General features: G+C 37.1%; 1 protein-coding gene across 1 annotated transcript; it reads left to right on the top strand.

Moving 5' to 3' along the window:
- Positions 1 to 1,670: 1,670 nt before the first annotated feature.
- Positions 1,671 to 18,870, top strand: crls1 (cardiolipin synthase 1). Its single transcript, NM_212931.1, is given in 7 exon segments — positions 1,671 to 2,225; positions 5,574 to 5,711; positions 5,820 to 5,949; positions 10,962 to 11,047; positions 13,782 to 13,850; positions 16,371 to 16,462; positions 18,528 to 18,870. Coding segments are annotated over 7 exon segments (1,029 nt in total). The 5' UTR covers positions 1,671 to 1,802; the 3' UTR covers positions 18,619 to 18,870.
- Positions 18,871 to 19,073: the final 203 nt, after the last annotated feature.

Raw genomic sequence — 19,073 nt, forward strand, 5'->3', positions numbered from 1 at the left:
TGTGAACGACCTGTGCAGCTTTACTGTTGACATTTATTCGAGCGAGCATGACGTCGACTGAAACTTTATCATACACCACGCCAAACAAAAGGGTACCCTTTGTGGTGGAAACGCAAGCCTGATAAAGGTTACCCGTACCGACCCAAACTGTACCGTACTGTACCTGTTAGTGGAAACGAGGCATTAGACTTTTATCTTTGGGGTCATCTGAAGGCAATTGTCTATGGTGTGAAGATACAAGATGTGCAGCACCTGAAACTACGGATACTGGAAGCCTGTGCTGGCATTTCTCCTGCGGTGTTGCTATCAGTGTGTGAAGAGTGGTAGAAGAGTGTTGCATTGCCAATCCAACACAATGGGCAATGCGACCCATTGTGTCATTGATGTCATTGATCACCGCACGATGTATTATGGGCAATATCAGCAGTTAGAGTATGGACGCATCAAAATTTTTTACCGGAAATAGAAAACCATGCGGGAACCTCTGGCATACTCTTTTCAACATACAACAGTTTGGGACATACTAATTCTATTTTCAAATACTATTTAGGAAGGATAGTATGCAGATTGGGACATGTCTATATGCCTAAATGCATTGAGTTGCTGCCCTGTGATTGGCTGGTTAGAAACATTGCGTTAACGAGCAGTTGGACAGGTGTACCTAATCAAGTGACTGGTGAGTGTATTATAGTATAACTCCTATTAGAGCACGTCTCCTTACCTGACACTAATTTTTCCATCACAACAAACGAAAACATTTCTTATTCTGGCCATATTGTTATAAACAAGAAAAACTTGAGTAATGTTGTTGGTAATACTATGAATTAATACAACTTTAATCTTAATTTTAGTCTATTTGTCTAAATGTATTGGTTTTGTTCAGCACTTTGGTGTAAATAAACGTTAATTATATAGCTTAAGGAAAAAATATATATATATATTACACAATTTTATTATATTATAAATTGATCTGTTGCCTTACTTGAACAGCATTATTTAGTTTTGATGTCTCCTTTAAATTTCGCCCCACCCCCCTAAAAAAGTCTGTATGGGATACAGCTGCGGATGCATAATTTTTCTAACACTGTACAACAATAATTACTATTTTTACATTACTGTGATGGTTAGGTTTAGGGTTGGGATGGGGTAAAAGTTAATAAAATACAATTTAATGGGTCATTTAATAAATAATATGAATAATACTCGGCATAATCTTTAATAAATTACTGTGATGGTAGGGGTGGACGGTAAAAAATACAGTTTAATGCGTAATTAAATGAATGATACTCTGTGAAACTACTGTTTTTACATTGCTGTGATAGTTGGTGTGGGTAGACCATAGACCAGGGGTCACCAATCTCGTTCCTGGAGGGCCGGTCTCCCTGCAGGGTTTAGCTCCAACTTGTCTCAACGCACCTGCCTGGATGTTTCAAGTATACCTATAAGACCTTGATTAGCTTGTTCAGGTGTGTTTGATTAGGGTTGGAGCTAAAATCTGCAGGACACCGGCCCTCCAGGAACAAGTTTGGTGATCCCTGCCATAGACTGTAAAATATAGGGGTAGACGTTAGCTGCCGGCCGCAGCTGTATCCCTTCTAAGTTACATCCCCACCCCCTTCTGACAACTGTCGTAAATATTCACAGGCGGATCGGAACACGGCCCTGACAAAAACATGTGGGTCGACTGTGAATGTGTTCAATGTTAACTAACATGAATGAAATAACCTCGAAATATGCTGCTGGATGCAAAGAAGTCGAATGTATTTATGATCTAGATTTATTATCGCGGTGAAGCAGCTGACATGTTTCTGTCCGCCTGTAAGAGGAGCTGGCGGAGCTGTGCTAAAGGACATTTCCACAGGCTGACCGTCAGCAGATACAACAATAACAACAACAGTAATAACACTACAGTACATTTCCGATGGCTGAACACCCTTAAAACCAGCTGTTGCAGCTTTTCAAACCGGACCTGCGGCTCTTGTAGACCCGTTCCAGAGCCGCGGAGTCCCGAACTAAACAAGCCGAGTATCGGGCTCCATCTGCGGCATGCAGGAGCAGGATTCACCGCTGCGCTCCGTCTGTGTGGATCTAGCGGGTTTTGCACTGATGCGTCCAGAAAGTCGGAGTTAGAGGACAAATACTTAAAACAGGATCCAAGGGAAAAGGGTGAAGATCCAGCAGCCTCTTCGCCTGCTAATGATGGGCACTTTCAGTTTAAAGAGCTGGTGAGTACACTGTTGCACTCATTTTCTTTAGTTTTTGGGGTAAAGTTGGGTTTATATTCGCAAATTCATTCATTTTTTTTATCAGTGACAACTTGTGACTTGGTATCCGTGTTTAGCACGCTACTTTGAATATAAGGTCTGAAAATAGCACGTAAGTATGACTTCAAAACAACTTTAGCTTTATTTAATTGACTGCTAAAACCCTGCTGAAAAATCCAGCTTAAACCAGCCTAGGATGGTCGACCAGCCTGGTTTTAGAGGGGTTTTGGCCACTTCCAGGCTGGTTTCCAGCCTGGTCTTAGCTGGTTAGGCTGGAAAGTGACCAGCTAAAACCATCTAAAACTAGCTTGACCATCCTGGTTTAAGCTGGACATAGCTGGTTTTGGCTGGGCTCCCAGCCTGGCTAGGCTGGTCAAGCTGGTTTTAGCTGGTAATTGCCCAGCCTGTCCAGCTAAAACCAGGCTGGAAATGGCTGGAAACCAGCCTGAAAGTGGCCAAAAACCCTCTAAAACCAGCCTGGTCGACCAGCTGAAACCAGTCAACCATCCTAGGCTGGTTTAAGCTGGATTTTTCAGCAGGGAAATCAGATTGTGCCAATGTAAAACCAGTTTCACCCCAATTGAAATCGCATGTAAGTATATTTTTACACTTATTTTCGTAGTATGCTTTAATTATTGGGGTTTATATTCTCACATTCAATCATTTTTGAGCACTAATAGCTTGTGACCTGGTATCTGTGTTGTTTAGCAGGCTACTTTCAATATAAGGTCTGAAAATAGCATGTTTGACTTCAAAACAACTTTATCATTATTTAATTGACTGTTAAAAGTCAGAATGTGCCAATATAAAACCAGTTTTACCCCAATTGAATTACATGTAAGTATATTTTGCACACATTTCCACATTAGACGTTAATTGTTGAGGTAAAATTGGGTTTATATTCGCACATTTGTTCAGTTTTGAGCAGTGGCAGGTTGTGACTTGGTATCTTTATTGTTTAGCACACTAAATTTGAATATTAGGTCTGAAATTGCATGCAAGTATGACTTCAAAACAACTTTGGCATTATTTAATTGACTAAGAAGTCAGAATGTGCCAATGTAAAACCAGCTTCACCCCAATTGAAATCACATTTAAATATATTTTTACACTTATTTTCGTAGTATGCTTTAATTTTTAAGGTAAAGTTGGGTTTATATTCTCACATTCGTTCATTTTCGAGCACTGATAGCTTGTGACTTGGCATCTGTATTGTTTAGCACGCTACTTTGAATATAAGGTCTGAAAATAGCATGATTGACTTCAAAACAATATTAGCATTATTTAATAGACTGTTAAAAGTCAGAATGTGCCAATATAAAACCAGCTTCACCCCAATTGAAATCACATGTAAGAATATTTTATACTTTAATTATAGAGGTAAAGTTGTGTTTATATTCGCACATTCGTTCATTTTTGAGTAGTTACAGCTTGTGACTTGATATCTATATTGTTTAGCACACTCAATTTGAATATTAGGTCTGAAATTGCATGCAAGTATGACTTCAAAACAACATTAGCATTATTAAAATTATTGTGAACAATGTTGTGCTTTAATAGTCATTGGCTGCTAATATGGTTTCCCTTTTTATATTTGGTAGACAATACTTACTTTCGGTAAGCATTTTATTAAGGAGAAAGTCTGAATGTGTGAATATAAAACAAGCTTGAAACCTTTCTGAGTTTATTTCTTCTGTTGAACACAAACATAGTTATTTTGAAGAATGTTAGAGTCGTGTAACCATCGATAAACAAATAACATCACGATATCTATTTTTATTGTTGTGCGATATATTGCTCCAAATTTATCACAATAATCATTCATTCATTTGTTTTTCTTTGGCTTAGTTCCTTTATTCATCCGGGAATGAACCGCCAACTTATCCAGCATATGATTTACGCAGCATTCACAGCACCACCCGCTTAATGTACTATATCTGTTTATTTTATTAGTTTTTATTATAAAAATTAAATATATGCTAAAACAGTGGTTCTCAAAGTGGGGGTCGGGACCCCGTGAGGGGTCGCGGGGCAATGAAGGGGGGTCGCCTGGTGATTTCCAAAAATCTATTTATTTTTATTAAACCATAAGAATTAACATATTTTATCCATAACTATACTGAAAATAAAAATAGTTGTTTATAGTTACTATATAGTTACTATAGTAGCTTATAGTTACTAGTTGTATTGAATTGCGACCCCTGGGGTAATTACATTATATTAAAGGCAGCAATAGCGTCAGATGCATTTTGATTTTATAACATCAGGTTATACTTTCTGGCACATTTAAAGTTCTGACACAAATTTAATTGGTGTGTCTGCGTCATTGCATGCAAGGTTTCTGTATTTATAACCACCTCAGAGGATATTGGGGGTCGTGAGTCACTGGCATTGTTATTTTGGGGGTCGCGGGCTGAAAAGTTTGGGAACCCCTGTGCTAAAACAAGAAACATGTCAGTCAGTGCCGTTAGAAAAATAATATTGTTTTTCCTCTTGATTAATCAAGTCTGTTCTTTTTTTGTTGACCTATTTTAACTATATTTACTATAAATTTATACTAGTTTATATATTTTTCATACTATTATTTTCCATTTTAGAAATAAATATGTAATATATGTAAATAAATATATGTAAATATATGTAAATAAAAAATGCTCACTTTATTAACACAATAGTTTGATTGACAAAAATGAAATTGTGTATTTGACATTTGATAAAACAGTAGATCGCTGAAATCTGGATAGTTTATAAATAGTATGGTCACTCCTAGGTCGTCAAACACTGGTGGATCATGTTAAGTCTCTTTTAATATTTGCACTTTGAACATAAATATTATGAAAATAATTTGTCGAAGTATTCTGTTGATTAATGCAGCAATTAAATTATTGCTTGCTTAAGTGTGTTGAATAATTTTTTTATCTGTTTAAATAATGAGGTGGCACGTTTGTTGTCACAAACAACAAGGTGTGGAATTTGCATGTTCTCCCCATGTTGGCGTGGGTTTGCTCCGGTTTCCCCCAATCTCCAAACACATGTGCAATAGGGGAATTGATTAACTAAATTGGCTGTACAGTGTATGAGTGTGTATGGTTGTTTCCCAATACTGGATTGCAACTGGAAGGGCATCCCCTGCGTAAAGCATATGCTGGAAAAGTTGGCCGTTCATTCCACAGTGGCGACCCCTGATGAATAAAGGGACTAAGCCGAAGGAAAATGAATAAATGAATACAGCAATTACATACTTGCATGCTTAAGTGTGTTGAATAATTAAATCGGTTTTCATATTATTATTGTGTATTATATTGACAGTATGAGAATCCATGGACTATTCCTAATTACCTCTGTATGGCGCGGATCGTCCTGTCTCCTGTCCTGGGATATTTAATCATGGAACAGTATTTCCACGTCTCTCTGGGGCTGTTTGCACTTGCTGGAGCTACAGATTTAGTAAGTTTAAGTTTAAGAAAATATCATCTCTACTGCTTAATTTGAAGACAAAATGAGCCATTCTGAATGTGATTTTGTTGTCTGATCATTGGTTTTTTCATTATTCAGCTGGACGGTTACATCGCTCGTAACTGGCCCAATCAGAAGTCGGCTCTGGGCAGCGCTCTCGACCCATTGGCTGATAAGATTCTCATCAGCGTTCTTTACGTCAGTCTGACATACGCACAACTCATCCCAGGTGAGAAGACTTAAGAAATCTGTCATTATTTAGTCACCAGTGTAGGATTGCACCAGCTGTTCCTAAGTTCTTGCTTAAACTATAACATAAAGTTCACGCTAGAGCAGGGATGGGCAAACTTGATCCTCGAGGGCCGGTGTCCCTGCAGAGTTTTGTTCCAACACTTGTCAAACACACCTGAACAAACTAATCAGTGTCTTCAAGATCACTAGAAATCTATAAGCAGGTGTGTTTGATTAGAGTTGGAGCTAAACTGTGCAGGACCGAGTTTGCCCACCCCTGCGCTAGAGCCTTAGTAACTACTAAATCTGTTCTTACTTCAGTTGCACCACATGTTTTTAAAGGGCCATGAAACCCCCTCGTTTCAGCAGGGTGTTTTCACACCTCTACTTTGGAAAAAATCAGAAAAGTGGGCGTGTTCAGCTCTGTTTAGGGGGGAGTGTCGGAGGAAGAAAAGAGGCATGGTGTGGGAGTGTCTATTTGGGCACGCGCTGACTTTCAGAATCAAAACACAACCACACACACAGGGGAGAATGTGACTGTGTTTACATGGACATCTGTAGTCGAATTATTTGCCAAATTATTAAATGGTGGACTTTAACTGCAGTTTGGCTCTTTCATTCAGGGAATTCATTGATGTCTCTCGTGACAAACGAGATATTTGATTCGAGGATCTGCTCTAAGCGTGTATTTTTCATGCAATGTTTGATACCGCACGGCGAATGAGAGAAAAAAACAACTCTGCATTTCCCGGAAACTTAGATGCACACGGCAGGTAGCGTCAGAAAGCCGCGTGTGTTATTCCGGTCACAAAATGCGGCGAAAATCCTACACGAGGTTAAAGTTTGGTTGTGGTGCTAACATGTTTACACTCGGTGCTATAGTTAACTTAGTTCGATACAAACAAACTGAATAAACAAAGAGCACTGGTCGCTCACTTACCAAATCTGTAGAGACAGGACAATCACCAGCAACTAGAGCCGCGTCTTTATGAAGAGAAGAAGCGAATCCGGATCTCAGCGTTTACAGATGAGAACAGCTCTCAGGTAAACAATAATCCTCCTTAGACACGTAAGTTATTGTTGTCGAGCGTCGCGTACACCTTTAATCCACACGTGACTCCAGCTGAGCTCAACACAGAGAAAATGAAAACAAAACTGCAGCAAACAATAAAAGCAACACTTCACGCTTGTTTTGCCAACACAACGTGGCGTCTCTGTCGTCTAAACACTGTGACAGTAATGAATATTAATGAAGGTGCACAATAGAGCGCGCTGATTGGTTTGAACCAAGCTTTACTCATGCATTAATGCAGCACACTGTAAGACGTAATAAGGCACACTCAGGTACAGACGTCCAGTCTGCACGCTGGAATACACGCTATTATATCATGGCCGTGACGCAGCTTCAAAAATTCGTTTCTAACCGGAAGTACGAATTTGCTTGAAATAACGCAAAAACAACCAATTTACACTTTTTAGTGAAATATAGGTGTCCTAATAGTGTTTTTAGCAGTGTGGGACACATAAACGACTGTCAACAGCTCAGAAAATTAGTTTTGGTGTTTCGTGACCCTTTAAATGGAACCTTTTATGCCTTTTATTAGATGTTAAATAAGTGCTCCAACATTAGGCACATTCAAATCAAGACTGAAAACACATCTGTTTAGCTGTGCGTTCACTAAATGAGCACTGTGCTACGTCCAACAGATCACGCTATTATGTTTTTCTCTTCTTTTTCATTCTTTTATAACCTGTTTTAACACATTTTAATCTGTTTTTATTTTCTTACGCTTGTCTGTTTTATTCCTGTTTATGTAAAGCACTTTGAATTACCACTGCATTGTATGAAATGTGCTATATAAATAAACTTGCCTTGCCTACTATTGGACACCTTTCAAACAAACAATTTACTTTTTATGCCATCTATTTTGTACACATCATGTTTATTAAAAGACTACAAATATTTTACTGCAGCAATCATCTTTTTTGTTAAATAATTCGTTTATAAAGGCTAGATTGTTTGCATAGGTTTATTTTCGACCATTTCCATGCAAACATTAATTAATTTTTACACATTAATTAATTAATGTATTCAGCTCCATAAGTGATTTAAATTATATTTATTTTAGTAGATACGCAAATATCAATTCAAATAAGTCTTACAGACTTGTATTATAACAGTCATCATTGATCATCCCACGGATAATTATTTTAGAAAATTATAAAATAAATGAATCCTCTCAATCCATTTGTGCATTGATATATGTATCGCTCTTTCTGTGAAATTTCCACTAAAAGTGTAGCTCACTTATTTTTGGGAATGGCTTTTTGTTCAATCTATTTGGATCAATGTGAATGCTTTCATTATCCAAAATAATTTCAATTGTTTATATTATTTATAGATGATGTTATATATGTATAAACCTTGTGTTATTTATTGGAAAATTGTATATCCATAAGTGTAAATTAATGTAAACCCCTTTGTAGCATATTCAAACAAGAACTGGAACTGTATTGACATACCATTCAGCATAAAGATTGACACCTAGAATTTTTGCTTATTGCTTATTTTAATAGCCTATTCATTTATATTTAGTTCCTTTTCATGTGCCCTCTCGTTTTCCCCTTATTTTTCTGATTATACTTTAGTATAGCCTACTTCATTGTAATTAATAATTGTAACTCTGTTGTTGTTGCAGTAAATAAATAAATGATCACGCAATGGGATCTGTCATCATGCAGCAAACTACGAGCCCCAAAGTGTACGAGCTGATGGCTCCGTTTTCAACTTCACCTAATCTCATTGATTGCCGTCTGCAGTCGTGCTTTATGTCAAACACACCTATTGCCTCAGTGAGACTGTCACCAATGGGCGGGGCTTTTCCTCTGATGACACATACAAAGGGAGAATGTCAATCAAAGCGTTTCTGCAGACTGTGTTTATCAAGTTTATTAAGCAGACGCATTTTTATGTTTATCAAATCAAGAGTGACTTAAAGCACATTTACACTTACAGTGGGAACTTAAACTATAAGGAACATGTGGTGAAATGTTTGGTTTATGTTTTAGTGTGCTTCCCTTTATGTGGTCTGAACAATATTTCACTTTGTACAAGTGCGTCAGCTTGCATTTGTGAAATGAGTCATTCAACATCCGTCACTATTACATAAAAACATCTGAATAACTAAGGGTCCAAAAGCATTGCTGCTGAGCTCGTTGTTGTTAAGCTTAAGTTATTGAAGCAAAAAAAAAAATGTCAGCGTACAAAATGACTGCTGTAGCTCTGAAATACAACCCCAAATCAGAAAAAGTTGGGATAGTATGGAAAACGCTAATAAAAACACAAACAGGTGATTTCTTTAACTTGTATTTTATTGCACACAATACAACAAACATTATTTAATGTGTTCCTCGTTTTTATTGTTTTTTTTTTTAAATAAACGTATTATAATTTTGGTTTTTGCAACACATTTCAAGAAAAGAAGTATTTACTACTTTGTAATGTTGCCAATCTTTTCTCACAACACTTAATAGACGTTTAGGGACTGAAGACACTAAAGGCTGATTTATACTTCTGTGTCAAACACCGGCGTATGCTACGGTGCTGACGCATAGTCCTTAGCCGTGGCCGTCGGCGTCGCTGACGTGCACCGCTCAAAAAATGTAACTACACGTCGCAACGACGCGTAGCGCAAGCTCTGTGATTGGTCGGCTTGGTAGCGCTGACGAGTCTGGGCGGGACAGAGAGCCGCGCGAATGGTGCGAGCCTGATGGAGCGATTGTTTACAAGTGTGGAGTCCCGTGAAGGAGCTCCGGATGGAAAGTTTTGTGTTTACTTCATAGTTAAAGTTGTTGCACGTCCGCCGGTTCCTGCCTCAAAATGAGCGAGTTTGAGCCACTTGTGCATCCCGGAAGTGTTCAGGAAAAGCAAAAAAGCAGAGAAACTCAACACAGGAACATTTACACCTCACTGCCAACTAGCGTTTCGGAAGTGTTAATGCAGACCAACAGAGACAGCGTGCAGAAGTATAAATGCACAGCCACGTGCGTTGCATGCGCCGTGGGTTACGCCGGTCACCTGACGGCAAAGTATAAATCAGGCTTAAGTGATGAAGGGTTTTAGGTGTAATTTTGCCCTATTCTTCCTGCAAAGTCTTCGTTGTTCAAAATGTGCCACACATTCTCTATTGGAGAAAGGTCGGGACTGCAGGCACGCCAATCAAGTAGCTGTATTTTCTTTCTCCGCAGCCAGGACTTTGTAATGTGTGCAGAATGTGGTTTTGCATTGTCTTGTTGAAATATGTGTGGGCAACCCTTGAAAATAAGGCAGCATATTGTGCTCCAAAACCACTTTTTAAGCATTAATGGTGCACCACAGAAGTGCAAGTTACCTTTGCCAAGGGCACTGACACAACCATATACCTTGATAAACCCTGGCCGTAAATTGCTCTTGTCCCAACTTTTTTGGAATGTGTTGCAGGTCTGAATAAGAGGATGCATGTTTACGAAATAAATGAAGTAGACCAGACAAAAATCACTACTTTTTATTTGCATTTTCTGTACTGTCCCAACTTTTTTCTGATTTGGGGTTGTAACTGATATAATTCAGAGCTGTAGTGTGCTCAAAACCTGCCAGAACTACTTTAGCTGTGTTTTTATCTGAAAATAACAGCACCCCTTGAAATGTACATCAGCCAATTAGAAGGAAGCGTTCGACTACCCTGTACCATAAGCAACACACTCGCCGTTTGATTAATAATAATTTAATTGTTGCAGTAATGCAGCACCATTTATTTCTTAATGAATCAGTCTTTTTGAATGATTCAATGAATCGCTCATTGGGAAAAGGATTTGTTTGATTTTTTTCATGGTAGGAATAAACCAGTCCCACAAAATATAGACATGTCAGTACACTCCTCTAAGGGAAACGCTGCATTATAACATGAATCAGATGTTTAAGTTTTGATGTTTTTTGCCTCATTATTTGATGTCTTTTGTTTTCTCTTTTAGCTCCGCTGACAGCGTTGATCATATCCAGAGATGTGGCACTGATCGCTGCTGTTTTCTATGTGCGCTACAAAACAGTCCCACCTCCAGTAAGTCTTCAACTTTTAAACCAGCCTTACAATGAATGCTGTTTTGTCACTTTAGGATTAACTATTTAAAAGTAATTAAAAAAGAATTACCAGAAGTACAAGTCATTTGTAATCTTTAAAGTGCACCTACAGTGCATCCGGAAAGTATTCACAGCGCTTCATTGTTTTCACATTTTTTATGTTGCAGCCTTATTCCAAAATAGATTCAATTCATTTATTTCCTCATTCATTCTGCTGCTAAACACATCCCCACAGCATGATGCCGCCACCACCATGCTTCACTGTAGGGATGGTGTTAGCCTGGTGTTGAGCGGTGCCTGGTTTTCTCCAAACCTAACGCCTGGCATTCACTCCAAAGAGTTTAATTTCAGTCTCATCAGACCAGAGAGTTTAGTTTCCTTTGGTCTGAGAGTCCTTCACATGCCTTTTGGCAAATTCCAGGCGGGGAGTGGCTTTCGTCTGGCCACTCTGCCATACAGGCCTGATTGGTGGATTGCTGCACAGATGGTTGGCCTTTTGTAAGGTTCTCCTCTCTCCACAGAAGAACACTGAAGCTCAGACAGAGTGACCATGGGGTTATTGATCACCTTCCTGACTAAGGCCCCTTCTCTCCCGATCACCCGGCCAGCTCTAGGAAGAGTCCTGGTTGTTCCAAACATCTTCCACTTACGGATGATGGAGGCCGCTGTGCTCAACTTTTAGAGCAGCAGAAATGTTTCTGTAACCTCCCATAGCCTTGTGCCTCGAGTCAAACCTGTCTGGGAGGTCTATTCACCTTATTCTCAGCTGACGAGCGGGCGCTGCCATTTGAATCTTTTTGTCTCGCGTAGGGTTGTAACAATATACTGGTATGACGGTCTACCACGATTTGAACGTGCACGATTATCATACCATGAACAATTGCATATTAACGGTTTTAACCCTTATCCGATTCATACAATTCAAAGATTGGCATAAAGAAGAGAATCTCAGCTTTCCAGTGCTGTGTCACATAATATTTGCAGACTTTCAGAGGCTCCGGAATCAGTGCGGTTACGTCATCAAAATTTGACAACGCTGATTTGACAAAGAAACGCTCGTCACTGTATCTCCGGACAAACCAGACATGATACATTGATGCATTGTCCCTCCTCCATGCCCATTTTGGTTCAAACTCACTATATCACAACCAATAAGCATAGGTTTCACTTTTGTTTGTGGACCAACAATGAGCGTTTTGAACAACACGGAATGAGAGATAGGCATACATTTATGCGCGGCTAAATAAAACGCAAAAAAAAAGTTTTGCATGAAATAATTCTCATACTAAGTACTTTTGCATGCACAGCAGCACAGAAACATGACAAAACAGTGACACAGCAAAGACGAACTGCTGCTCTTGCTGTTGTCAAAAGACGCAAATGAAGGTGCAGCTGTTTATCTGCATTGCAGACAACCATATCCAAATCCATATCCACAGACAACCATATCCATGCTGGCACATAAAACCTAAGGATGTTCCATATTGAATCTAGTTTCGTTATGTAACTATTTATAGTATAGTAAATATTTATATCTATTTTTTTCCTGAGGATTTGCACCATGTTTATTTGGACTTTATTTGGACTTTGACACATTATTTATTATTTTCTTATTTTTTTTATTTGTTCATTGTAAGTGGTGTTGTTTATAGTAACTAAAAATATATTATTTGGAAAAAGTCAAATTTGCTTCACTGTTCTGTTATTTTGTAACATTTGTAACATACCGTATACCGCGAAACCGTCAAACCGTGGTATTGTTTTAGACGATTATCATACCGTAAAAAATTCATACCGTTACAACCCTAGTCTCGCGACTTCCGGTCACATTCACTTCCATTCATTTTTTGACGTTAACAACTGCTCGTTACGCTGCTTGATGTTGCAATTTAATATTTTCTTATTATATTATGCTACTTGGTCTGTGTAGTCATGCAAACATTTGTTTGTTGAGCAAGTAGTTTGACCATTTTCTGCCGTTTATTATTCCTAGTCATTTCTACCATAGGCGACTGAATCGGAAGTTCTAAGACAATCGCGAAAACAGGCGCACTTCTGCATTTTAGAATAAGGTCAATAGACAATTCCTTTGTCTTCATGCTTGGTTTGTGCTTTGACATGCACTGTCAACCCTGGGCCCTTAGATAGGTGTATTCCTTTTTAAATCATGTCCAATCAACTGAATTGACCGCAGGTGGACTCCAATGAAGCTGCTGAAACATCTCAAGAATGATCAGTGGAAACAGAATGTACCTGAGCTCAGTTTAGAGCTTCACGCCAAAGACTGAATACTGATGTAGATGTGATTTTTCAGCTTTTTTATTTTTAATAAATTTGCAACAATTTCAAAAACTCTTTGTTCACATTGTCATTATGAGGTATTGTGTGTAGAATGTTGAGGAAATCAATGAATTTAATCCATTTAGGAATAAGTCTGTAACATAAAAATGTGGAAAAAGTGAAGCGCTATCAATACTTTTTGGATGCACTGTATATTAAATCAATAGTATGAGTAGTATGAGAATCCATGTTTTTTTTAAATGACCTCCGTGTGCTGTGGATCGTTTGTCTCCTGTCCTCAGATATTTAAATATAATATAATTATTAACAAAAATGAAGATTGGCTTATACCGAACTGTTGAATTATTGGTTGTTATTGCCATGTGAGGATTGATTTAAGTCACATTAATGATCTGTCTTTATTTTCTGTGCAGGTAACGCTCAGTAAATTCTTTAACCCTTGTTACACCACTGCCCGACTCAAACCAACACTCATCAGCAAGGTACACCGAAACAAATGTGTCTCTCTTCATAAAACCTTTAAGTGGACCCATTATGCAAAAATCACCTTTTATAAGGGGTTTAAACACAGTTGTGTGGCAACAGTCTTTAAATAATACCAACTTCCAATGGTAAACATTAATAAATAGTATTTTTTTTATAATCACACTTGATAAAAACAGTCTATAGAAACTCTTTGATTGAAATTCTCCCTTTGTACGTATCATCAGAGGGGGAAAGTCCCGCCCACTTGTGACCATCTCTCCCTCATGAGCATAGGATGTTTATCTTGTTTTTGAATCTGCCACTATGCTGACACATAGGCATTTGTAGCTCCGCCCTCTTCTGAAAAGAGCACAATCTTATTTGAATTTAAAGCGACAGTCACCAAAACTCCACAATTAGGATCAAAGCCTAAAATGGTCAGTTTCAGAGAGTTATAAAACCTTATTTGTATGGTTTTTTGAGCTGAAACTTCACATATACACTCAAGGGAGATCAGAAACTTATTTTATATCTTGTAAAAGGAGCATAATAGGTCCCGTTTAATCAGTGTATGGCTTTTTTTTTAGAAGTGCTTTAATTAGTATTTCTCAAAATATCAGATGGCACTAATATATATAGGATGGCACTAATATACAGGGTTTCTTATAAATGCTGGAGTTTCAATGTTGTGTTTTCAGGATGACACATATAATTTTGGAGAAAGCTCTTACTGTTCAGTAGAGTTTATTATGTGAATATTTCAATATTTACAGTTAAACACATCCTTTGTTAACAGTTAAATCATATCAAGTCATAAAAAAGGGTATCTGGCAGATCTTAAACTGTCTTAAATCTCAAAATCTAAATTTTAGGCCTTAAAATGTCTTAAATCTACTGCAATGTTGTATTGTAGGTCTTAAGTCTTTTATTAACAGGTCTTCATTTTTCTTTGTTTATGTATAGTTACCCAATCTGGCCATTAACACCCATACAAACACTATCAATCCATCTCAATAAAACTTTTGATTTACTTTTGAATTACTTCGAGTAACATTTGCTTAAAAGTTCTCTATTTATTTATTTACTGCTGAGCATACTGACCTGACCAATTTTTTTTTATTATTAAATTGTTATTATTGTAGACTGAAGGAATTGACAGATGTTTTGTTCTATTCTTGATAAGGGTTATAGGGTTTTTGAAAATTAATAAAAAAAATTCAAATTAAATTATTATTATTATTGTATTTTTAAATGTATTAAATTAATCATTTTTTGATTGGGCAAGGGAAAAAAAATATATATATGTAACTTTTTTTTTATTAAGATTTTTTTTGGGCCTTTTTTGCCTTTATCAGATAGAACAGTATGGAGACTGGAAGCAAAGTGGGAGAGAGAGAGGGGTTGGGGTTGGGAAACGTCCTCGAGCCAGGATTCGAACTTGGGACACCCTGACGTGCTACAGCACCATATGTCAGCGCGCTAACCATTAGGCTATTGCACCAACGTGAAAATCTTTTCTAACAAGGATATTCGGGAAAAAAAACCTTAGCATTTAGCCCTGTATAAAGAATAAGGTCTAAAATTTTATTCATTGTGGTCTTAAAAGTGTCTTAAGTCTTAGATTTACTTGGTGAAACCTGCAGAAACCCTGCAAAATAGCATAAAAGAAGTTCCTGAAAGACTTAAGATATTAAGAATTAAAAAATTAAGATATTATTTGGCAAACAAAAATTACACAAAGTACAACTTTTGAGTGTTACAGTGTGTTTTATCTTGGCTTGAATGAAAACAAATGTTGCAATGTATCATGTTTAATAATAATATCTGAATACCGAACCTTGATATGCAATAATGGGATGAACTATGTGTAATTTATCATATTTATAAGTGCCAAAATATAAATTTGACTTTGGTGAAGTGTAAAACCTCCATTATGACAATATACTACAGTAATTTATTGTAAATATAGTGTTTTTCAACCTAACTATAGTAAAGTACCTGACTTTGTTGTGGTAATTGTATATTTGCTATGGTAACACAACTAGAGTAATATAAACAAATCACCCAATATGTAGGTTTTACTACCATGTAGGGTATTTTATACTACAATTACACCAGTTTACTGTAGTTAAAAATAAAGTATACCACAGTATTCATTACAGTTTATCAGCTCGCTACAGAATTTATTAACAAAAAGTTGTAAATACTATAATATATACAGTATAATTCACTTTACTATACCATAGTTAAAAAACAGTATAGTATTTAATATCAATTACTATGGTATATTTGGTAAATGTGGGCATGGATATAGAAATGTTGGCTAATACTGTAGCTATATGGTCAGTATTAAATGACGGCTGATGTTTTCAGTATTTCTGTACCACATTGTACATTGTGATCATCAGTTATCTTCATATTTAAAAATAATTGTGTCAGTAATAAAGGAGCTTTTTTATTTTATATTGTGTCTTGGATTAATCACATTATTAATGTAGGAAATCTAATAAATATATATATATATATATGTGTTTCAGATCAACACGGCGGTGCAGTTGTTTCTGGTGGCGGCGTCTCTGGCTGCTCCTGTGTTTCATTACACTGACAGTGTTTTACTGCAGTCACTGTGGTGAGTGAGAGCATTTACATTCACACTCACTCACACACACTCTCACACACACACACACACACACACACACACACACACACACACACACACACACACACACACACACACACACATATAAATAAATAAATAAATCATTCATCATGACCAGACCCATGCAGAATCAGAACACAGCAGATTTCCACAAATGGTTGAGCTTGTCATTCAGTCCATGAGAGATTCATATTTTTCATCACATTTTTAAACATTATAGTTTTAATAATTCATTTTTAATAACTGATTTATTTTGTCTTTGCCATTTATTATTTTGTAAATAATAATAATAATAATTCCTTACATTTATATAGCGCTTTTCTGGGCACTCTAAGCGCTTTACACAATGGGGGGATGGTAAAAAAAACTTTTATGCCCTCATAGTATTTAATCAAATATCAAAACGTTCCCTTTCCTTCTAGTCACATAGAATGCCTTTAGGGTGGGGCTATTGGTCAGTTAGGGCAGGGTTATCAGTCTTTTAGAGCAGGGCTATCAGTCTTTTAGGGCGGAGCTATTAGTATTTTAAGGTGGGGCTTAGTCTTTTAAGGTGGACCTATTAGTAATTTAAGGTGGGGCTTAGTCCTTTAGGGCGGGCCTATAAGTAGTTTAAGATGGAGCTTAGTTTTTTAAGGTGGACCTATTAGTAGTTTAAGATGTGGCTTCGTCTTTTAAGGTGGACCTATTAGTAATTTAAGGTGGTGCCTATTAGTAGTTAACATGGGGCTTAGTCTTTTAGGTGGACCTATTAGTAATTTAAGGTGGGGTTATCAGTCCTTTAGGGCGGGGCTATTAGTAGTTTAAGATGGGGCTTTGTCTTTTAGGTGGACCTATTAGTAATTTAAGGTGGGGCTTAGTCCTTTATGGCGGGGCTATTAGTAGTTTAAGATGGGGCTTAGTCTTTTAAGGTGGACCGATTAGTAATTTAAGGTGGGGCTATCAGTCCTTTAGGGCGGGGCTATGAGGACGTGTTTTGTTTCTGCCCTTCATTAATCTTCATCCATTTTGTTTGCAATGCCCTATTTTTTTCAACGATACAGTTTGTTCACAAAAGTTGAAATCATGCACTGCCCTATTTTTATTTTTATTTTTCTCATTTTAGGACCATTTCAATTGGATAATACAGTCTTAACTTCTGTTTCATGCTGACTATAAGGGGGCTAATAATATTGACCCTAAAAACTGTTAAAAGTGTTTTTGCACTGTTAAACATCACTCGGGGGGAAAATTATAATTTTGAAAATAATTGTTTGTTTGGTTGTTTCTTTGTTTTTACATTTATTTCAGTTATATCATTGAATAATATACAAATGTTAAGATGATTTGTGTACATTTTCTAAAGTAACGTTTTGTATTACTTTTAGTAGAGTTATTATACAAAATTTGAACAAAAAAAAGTGTTTCAAATTGGATTTGCATTGTAAACCTTAAATAAGAAGTTGTACGTGTGTAACCCACCGGTCCTACTGCACCCAACCTAGTCCGGCAAATCTTTGCATGGGAGTCAGTTGCTCTAACAAGGAGGCTTAAGACCATGGCCTGTCTGTCGCTAGAGCACCTTTAGAGGTCAGAGGAGTGAGATTTACCTGCATAGCACTTCGCTAGCTGGCCTCCGTTACACACGCCCTAAACCTCACTAGCATCCCGGACGAGCCCTCATGTGTTCCTACTGCACCCAACCCTGTCTGAGCTGGGATCGAACTGGCAATTCTGTACATGGAAGTCAGTTGCTCTAACATGGAGGCTAAAGACCATAACCCTAGCATTTGTCGCTAGAGCACCTTTAAAAGTCAGAGGAGTGAGGATTACCTGCATATTTATTTATTTACTGTTTTCAGGTGCTATACAGTCAAAATCATTCTTTGTATATCTTCCAAATACATTTTTTTTAAATATTATATTTTATTATTTTTGACTAATTTCTTCACTGAAATAACAAAAGCGTCTACATATTCTGCCTGGCTCTGGTCATGACTCTAGCACTACTTTGATTATTGAATGAAATGAAATAAATGTGTATTGTGTTTGTTTGCAGGTACATTACCGCCGTGACGACTGCAGCATCTGGTTATAGCTATTATCATTACGGTAAAAAGACTGTTGAGGTGCTGAACAACACTAAGTAGTTGATCAGTCGTCTGTGATTTGAGCTTCGACCAAGACATGTGGAGAAATCAGTCGATGGAAATTGATCTTACTTTTGTAACTGAGACACTTTAGTCTGTACAAAGTCAGAAGTTTATTTTGATTACGATGTTCAAATCATGTGGTGTCGCGTGTGATCAGTATATGATTTGCAACTCCGCAGGAAGCTTTTTTTAAATCACTTTTAATGAACTTTGGGTCAATTTTCAGAATAAAAATGGACGTCAAAATCACATTTGGTTTTGTTTTGATGTTTTATTATTAACTGTAGTGGGTGTGTGTTGCTTTACTGGAGAATCAGTAAAGTCATTACAATTTTTAGGCAGTTTAGTTATATATATATTATATATATATATTATATATATCTATATAATTATATATATTATTAAATCTAAAGTATAGCCAGAAAAATAAATCTAAATGCCTCTGATTGGCT

Source organism: Danio rerio, chromosome 17 (assembly GCF_049306965.1).
Source record: "Danio rerio strain Tuebingen ecotype United States chromosome 17, GRCz12tu, whole genome shotgun sequence".
Classification (NCBI taxonomy): Eukaryota; Metazoa; Chordata; class Actinopteri; order Cypriniformes; family Danionidae; genus Danio; species Danio rerio.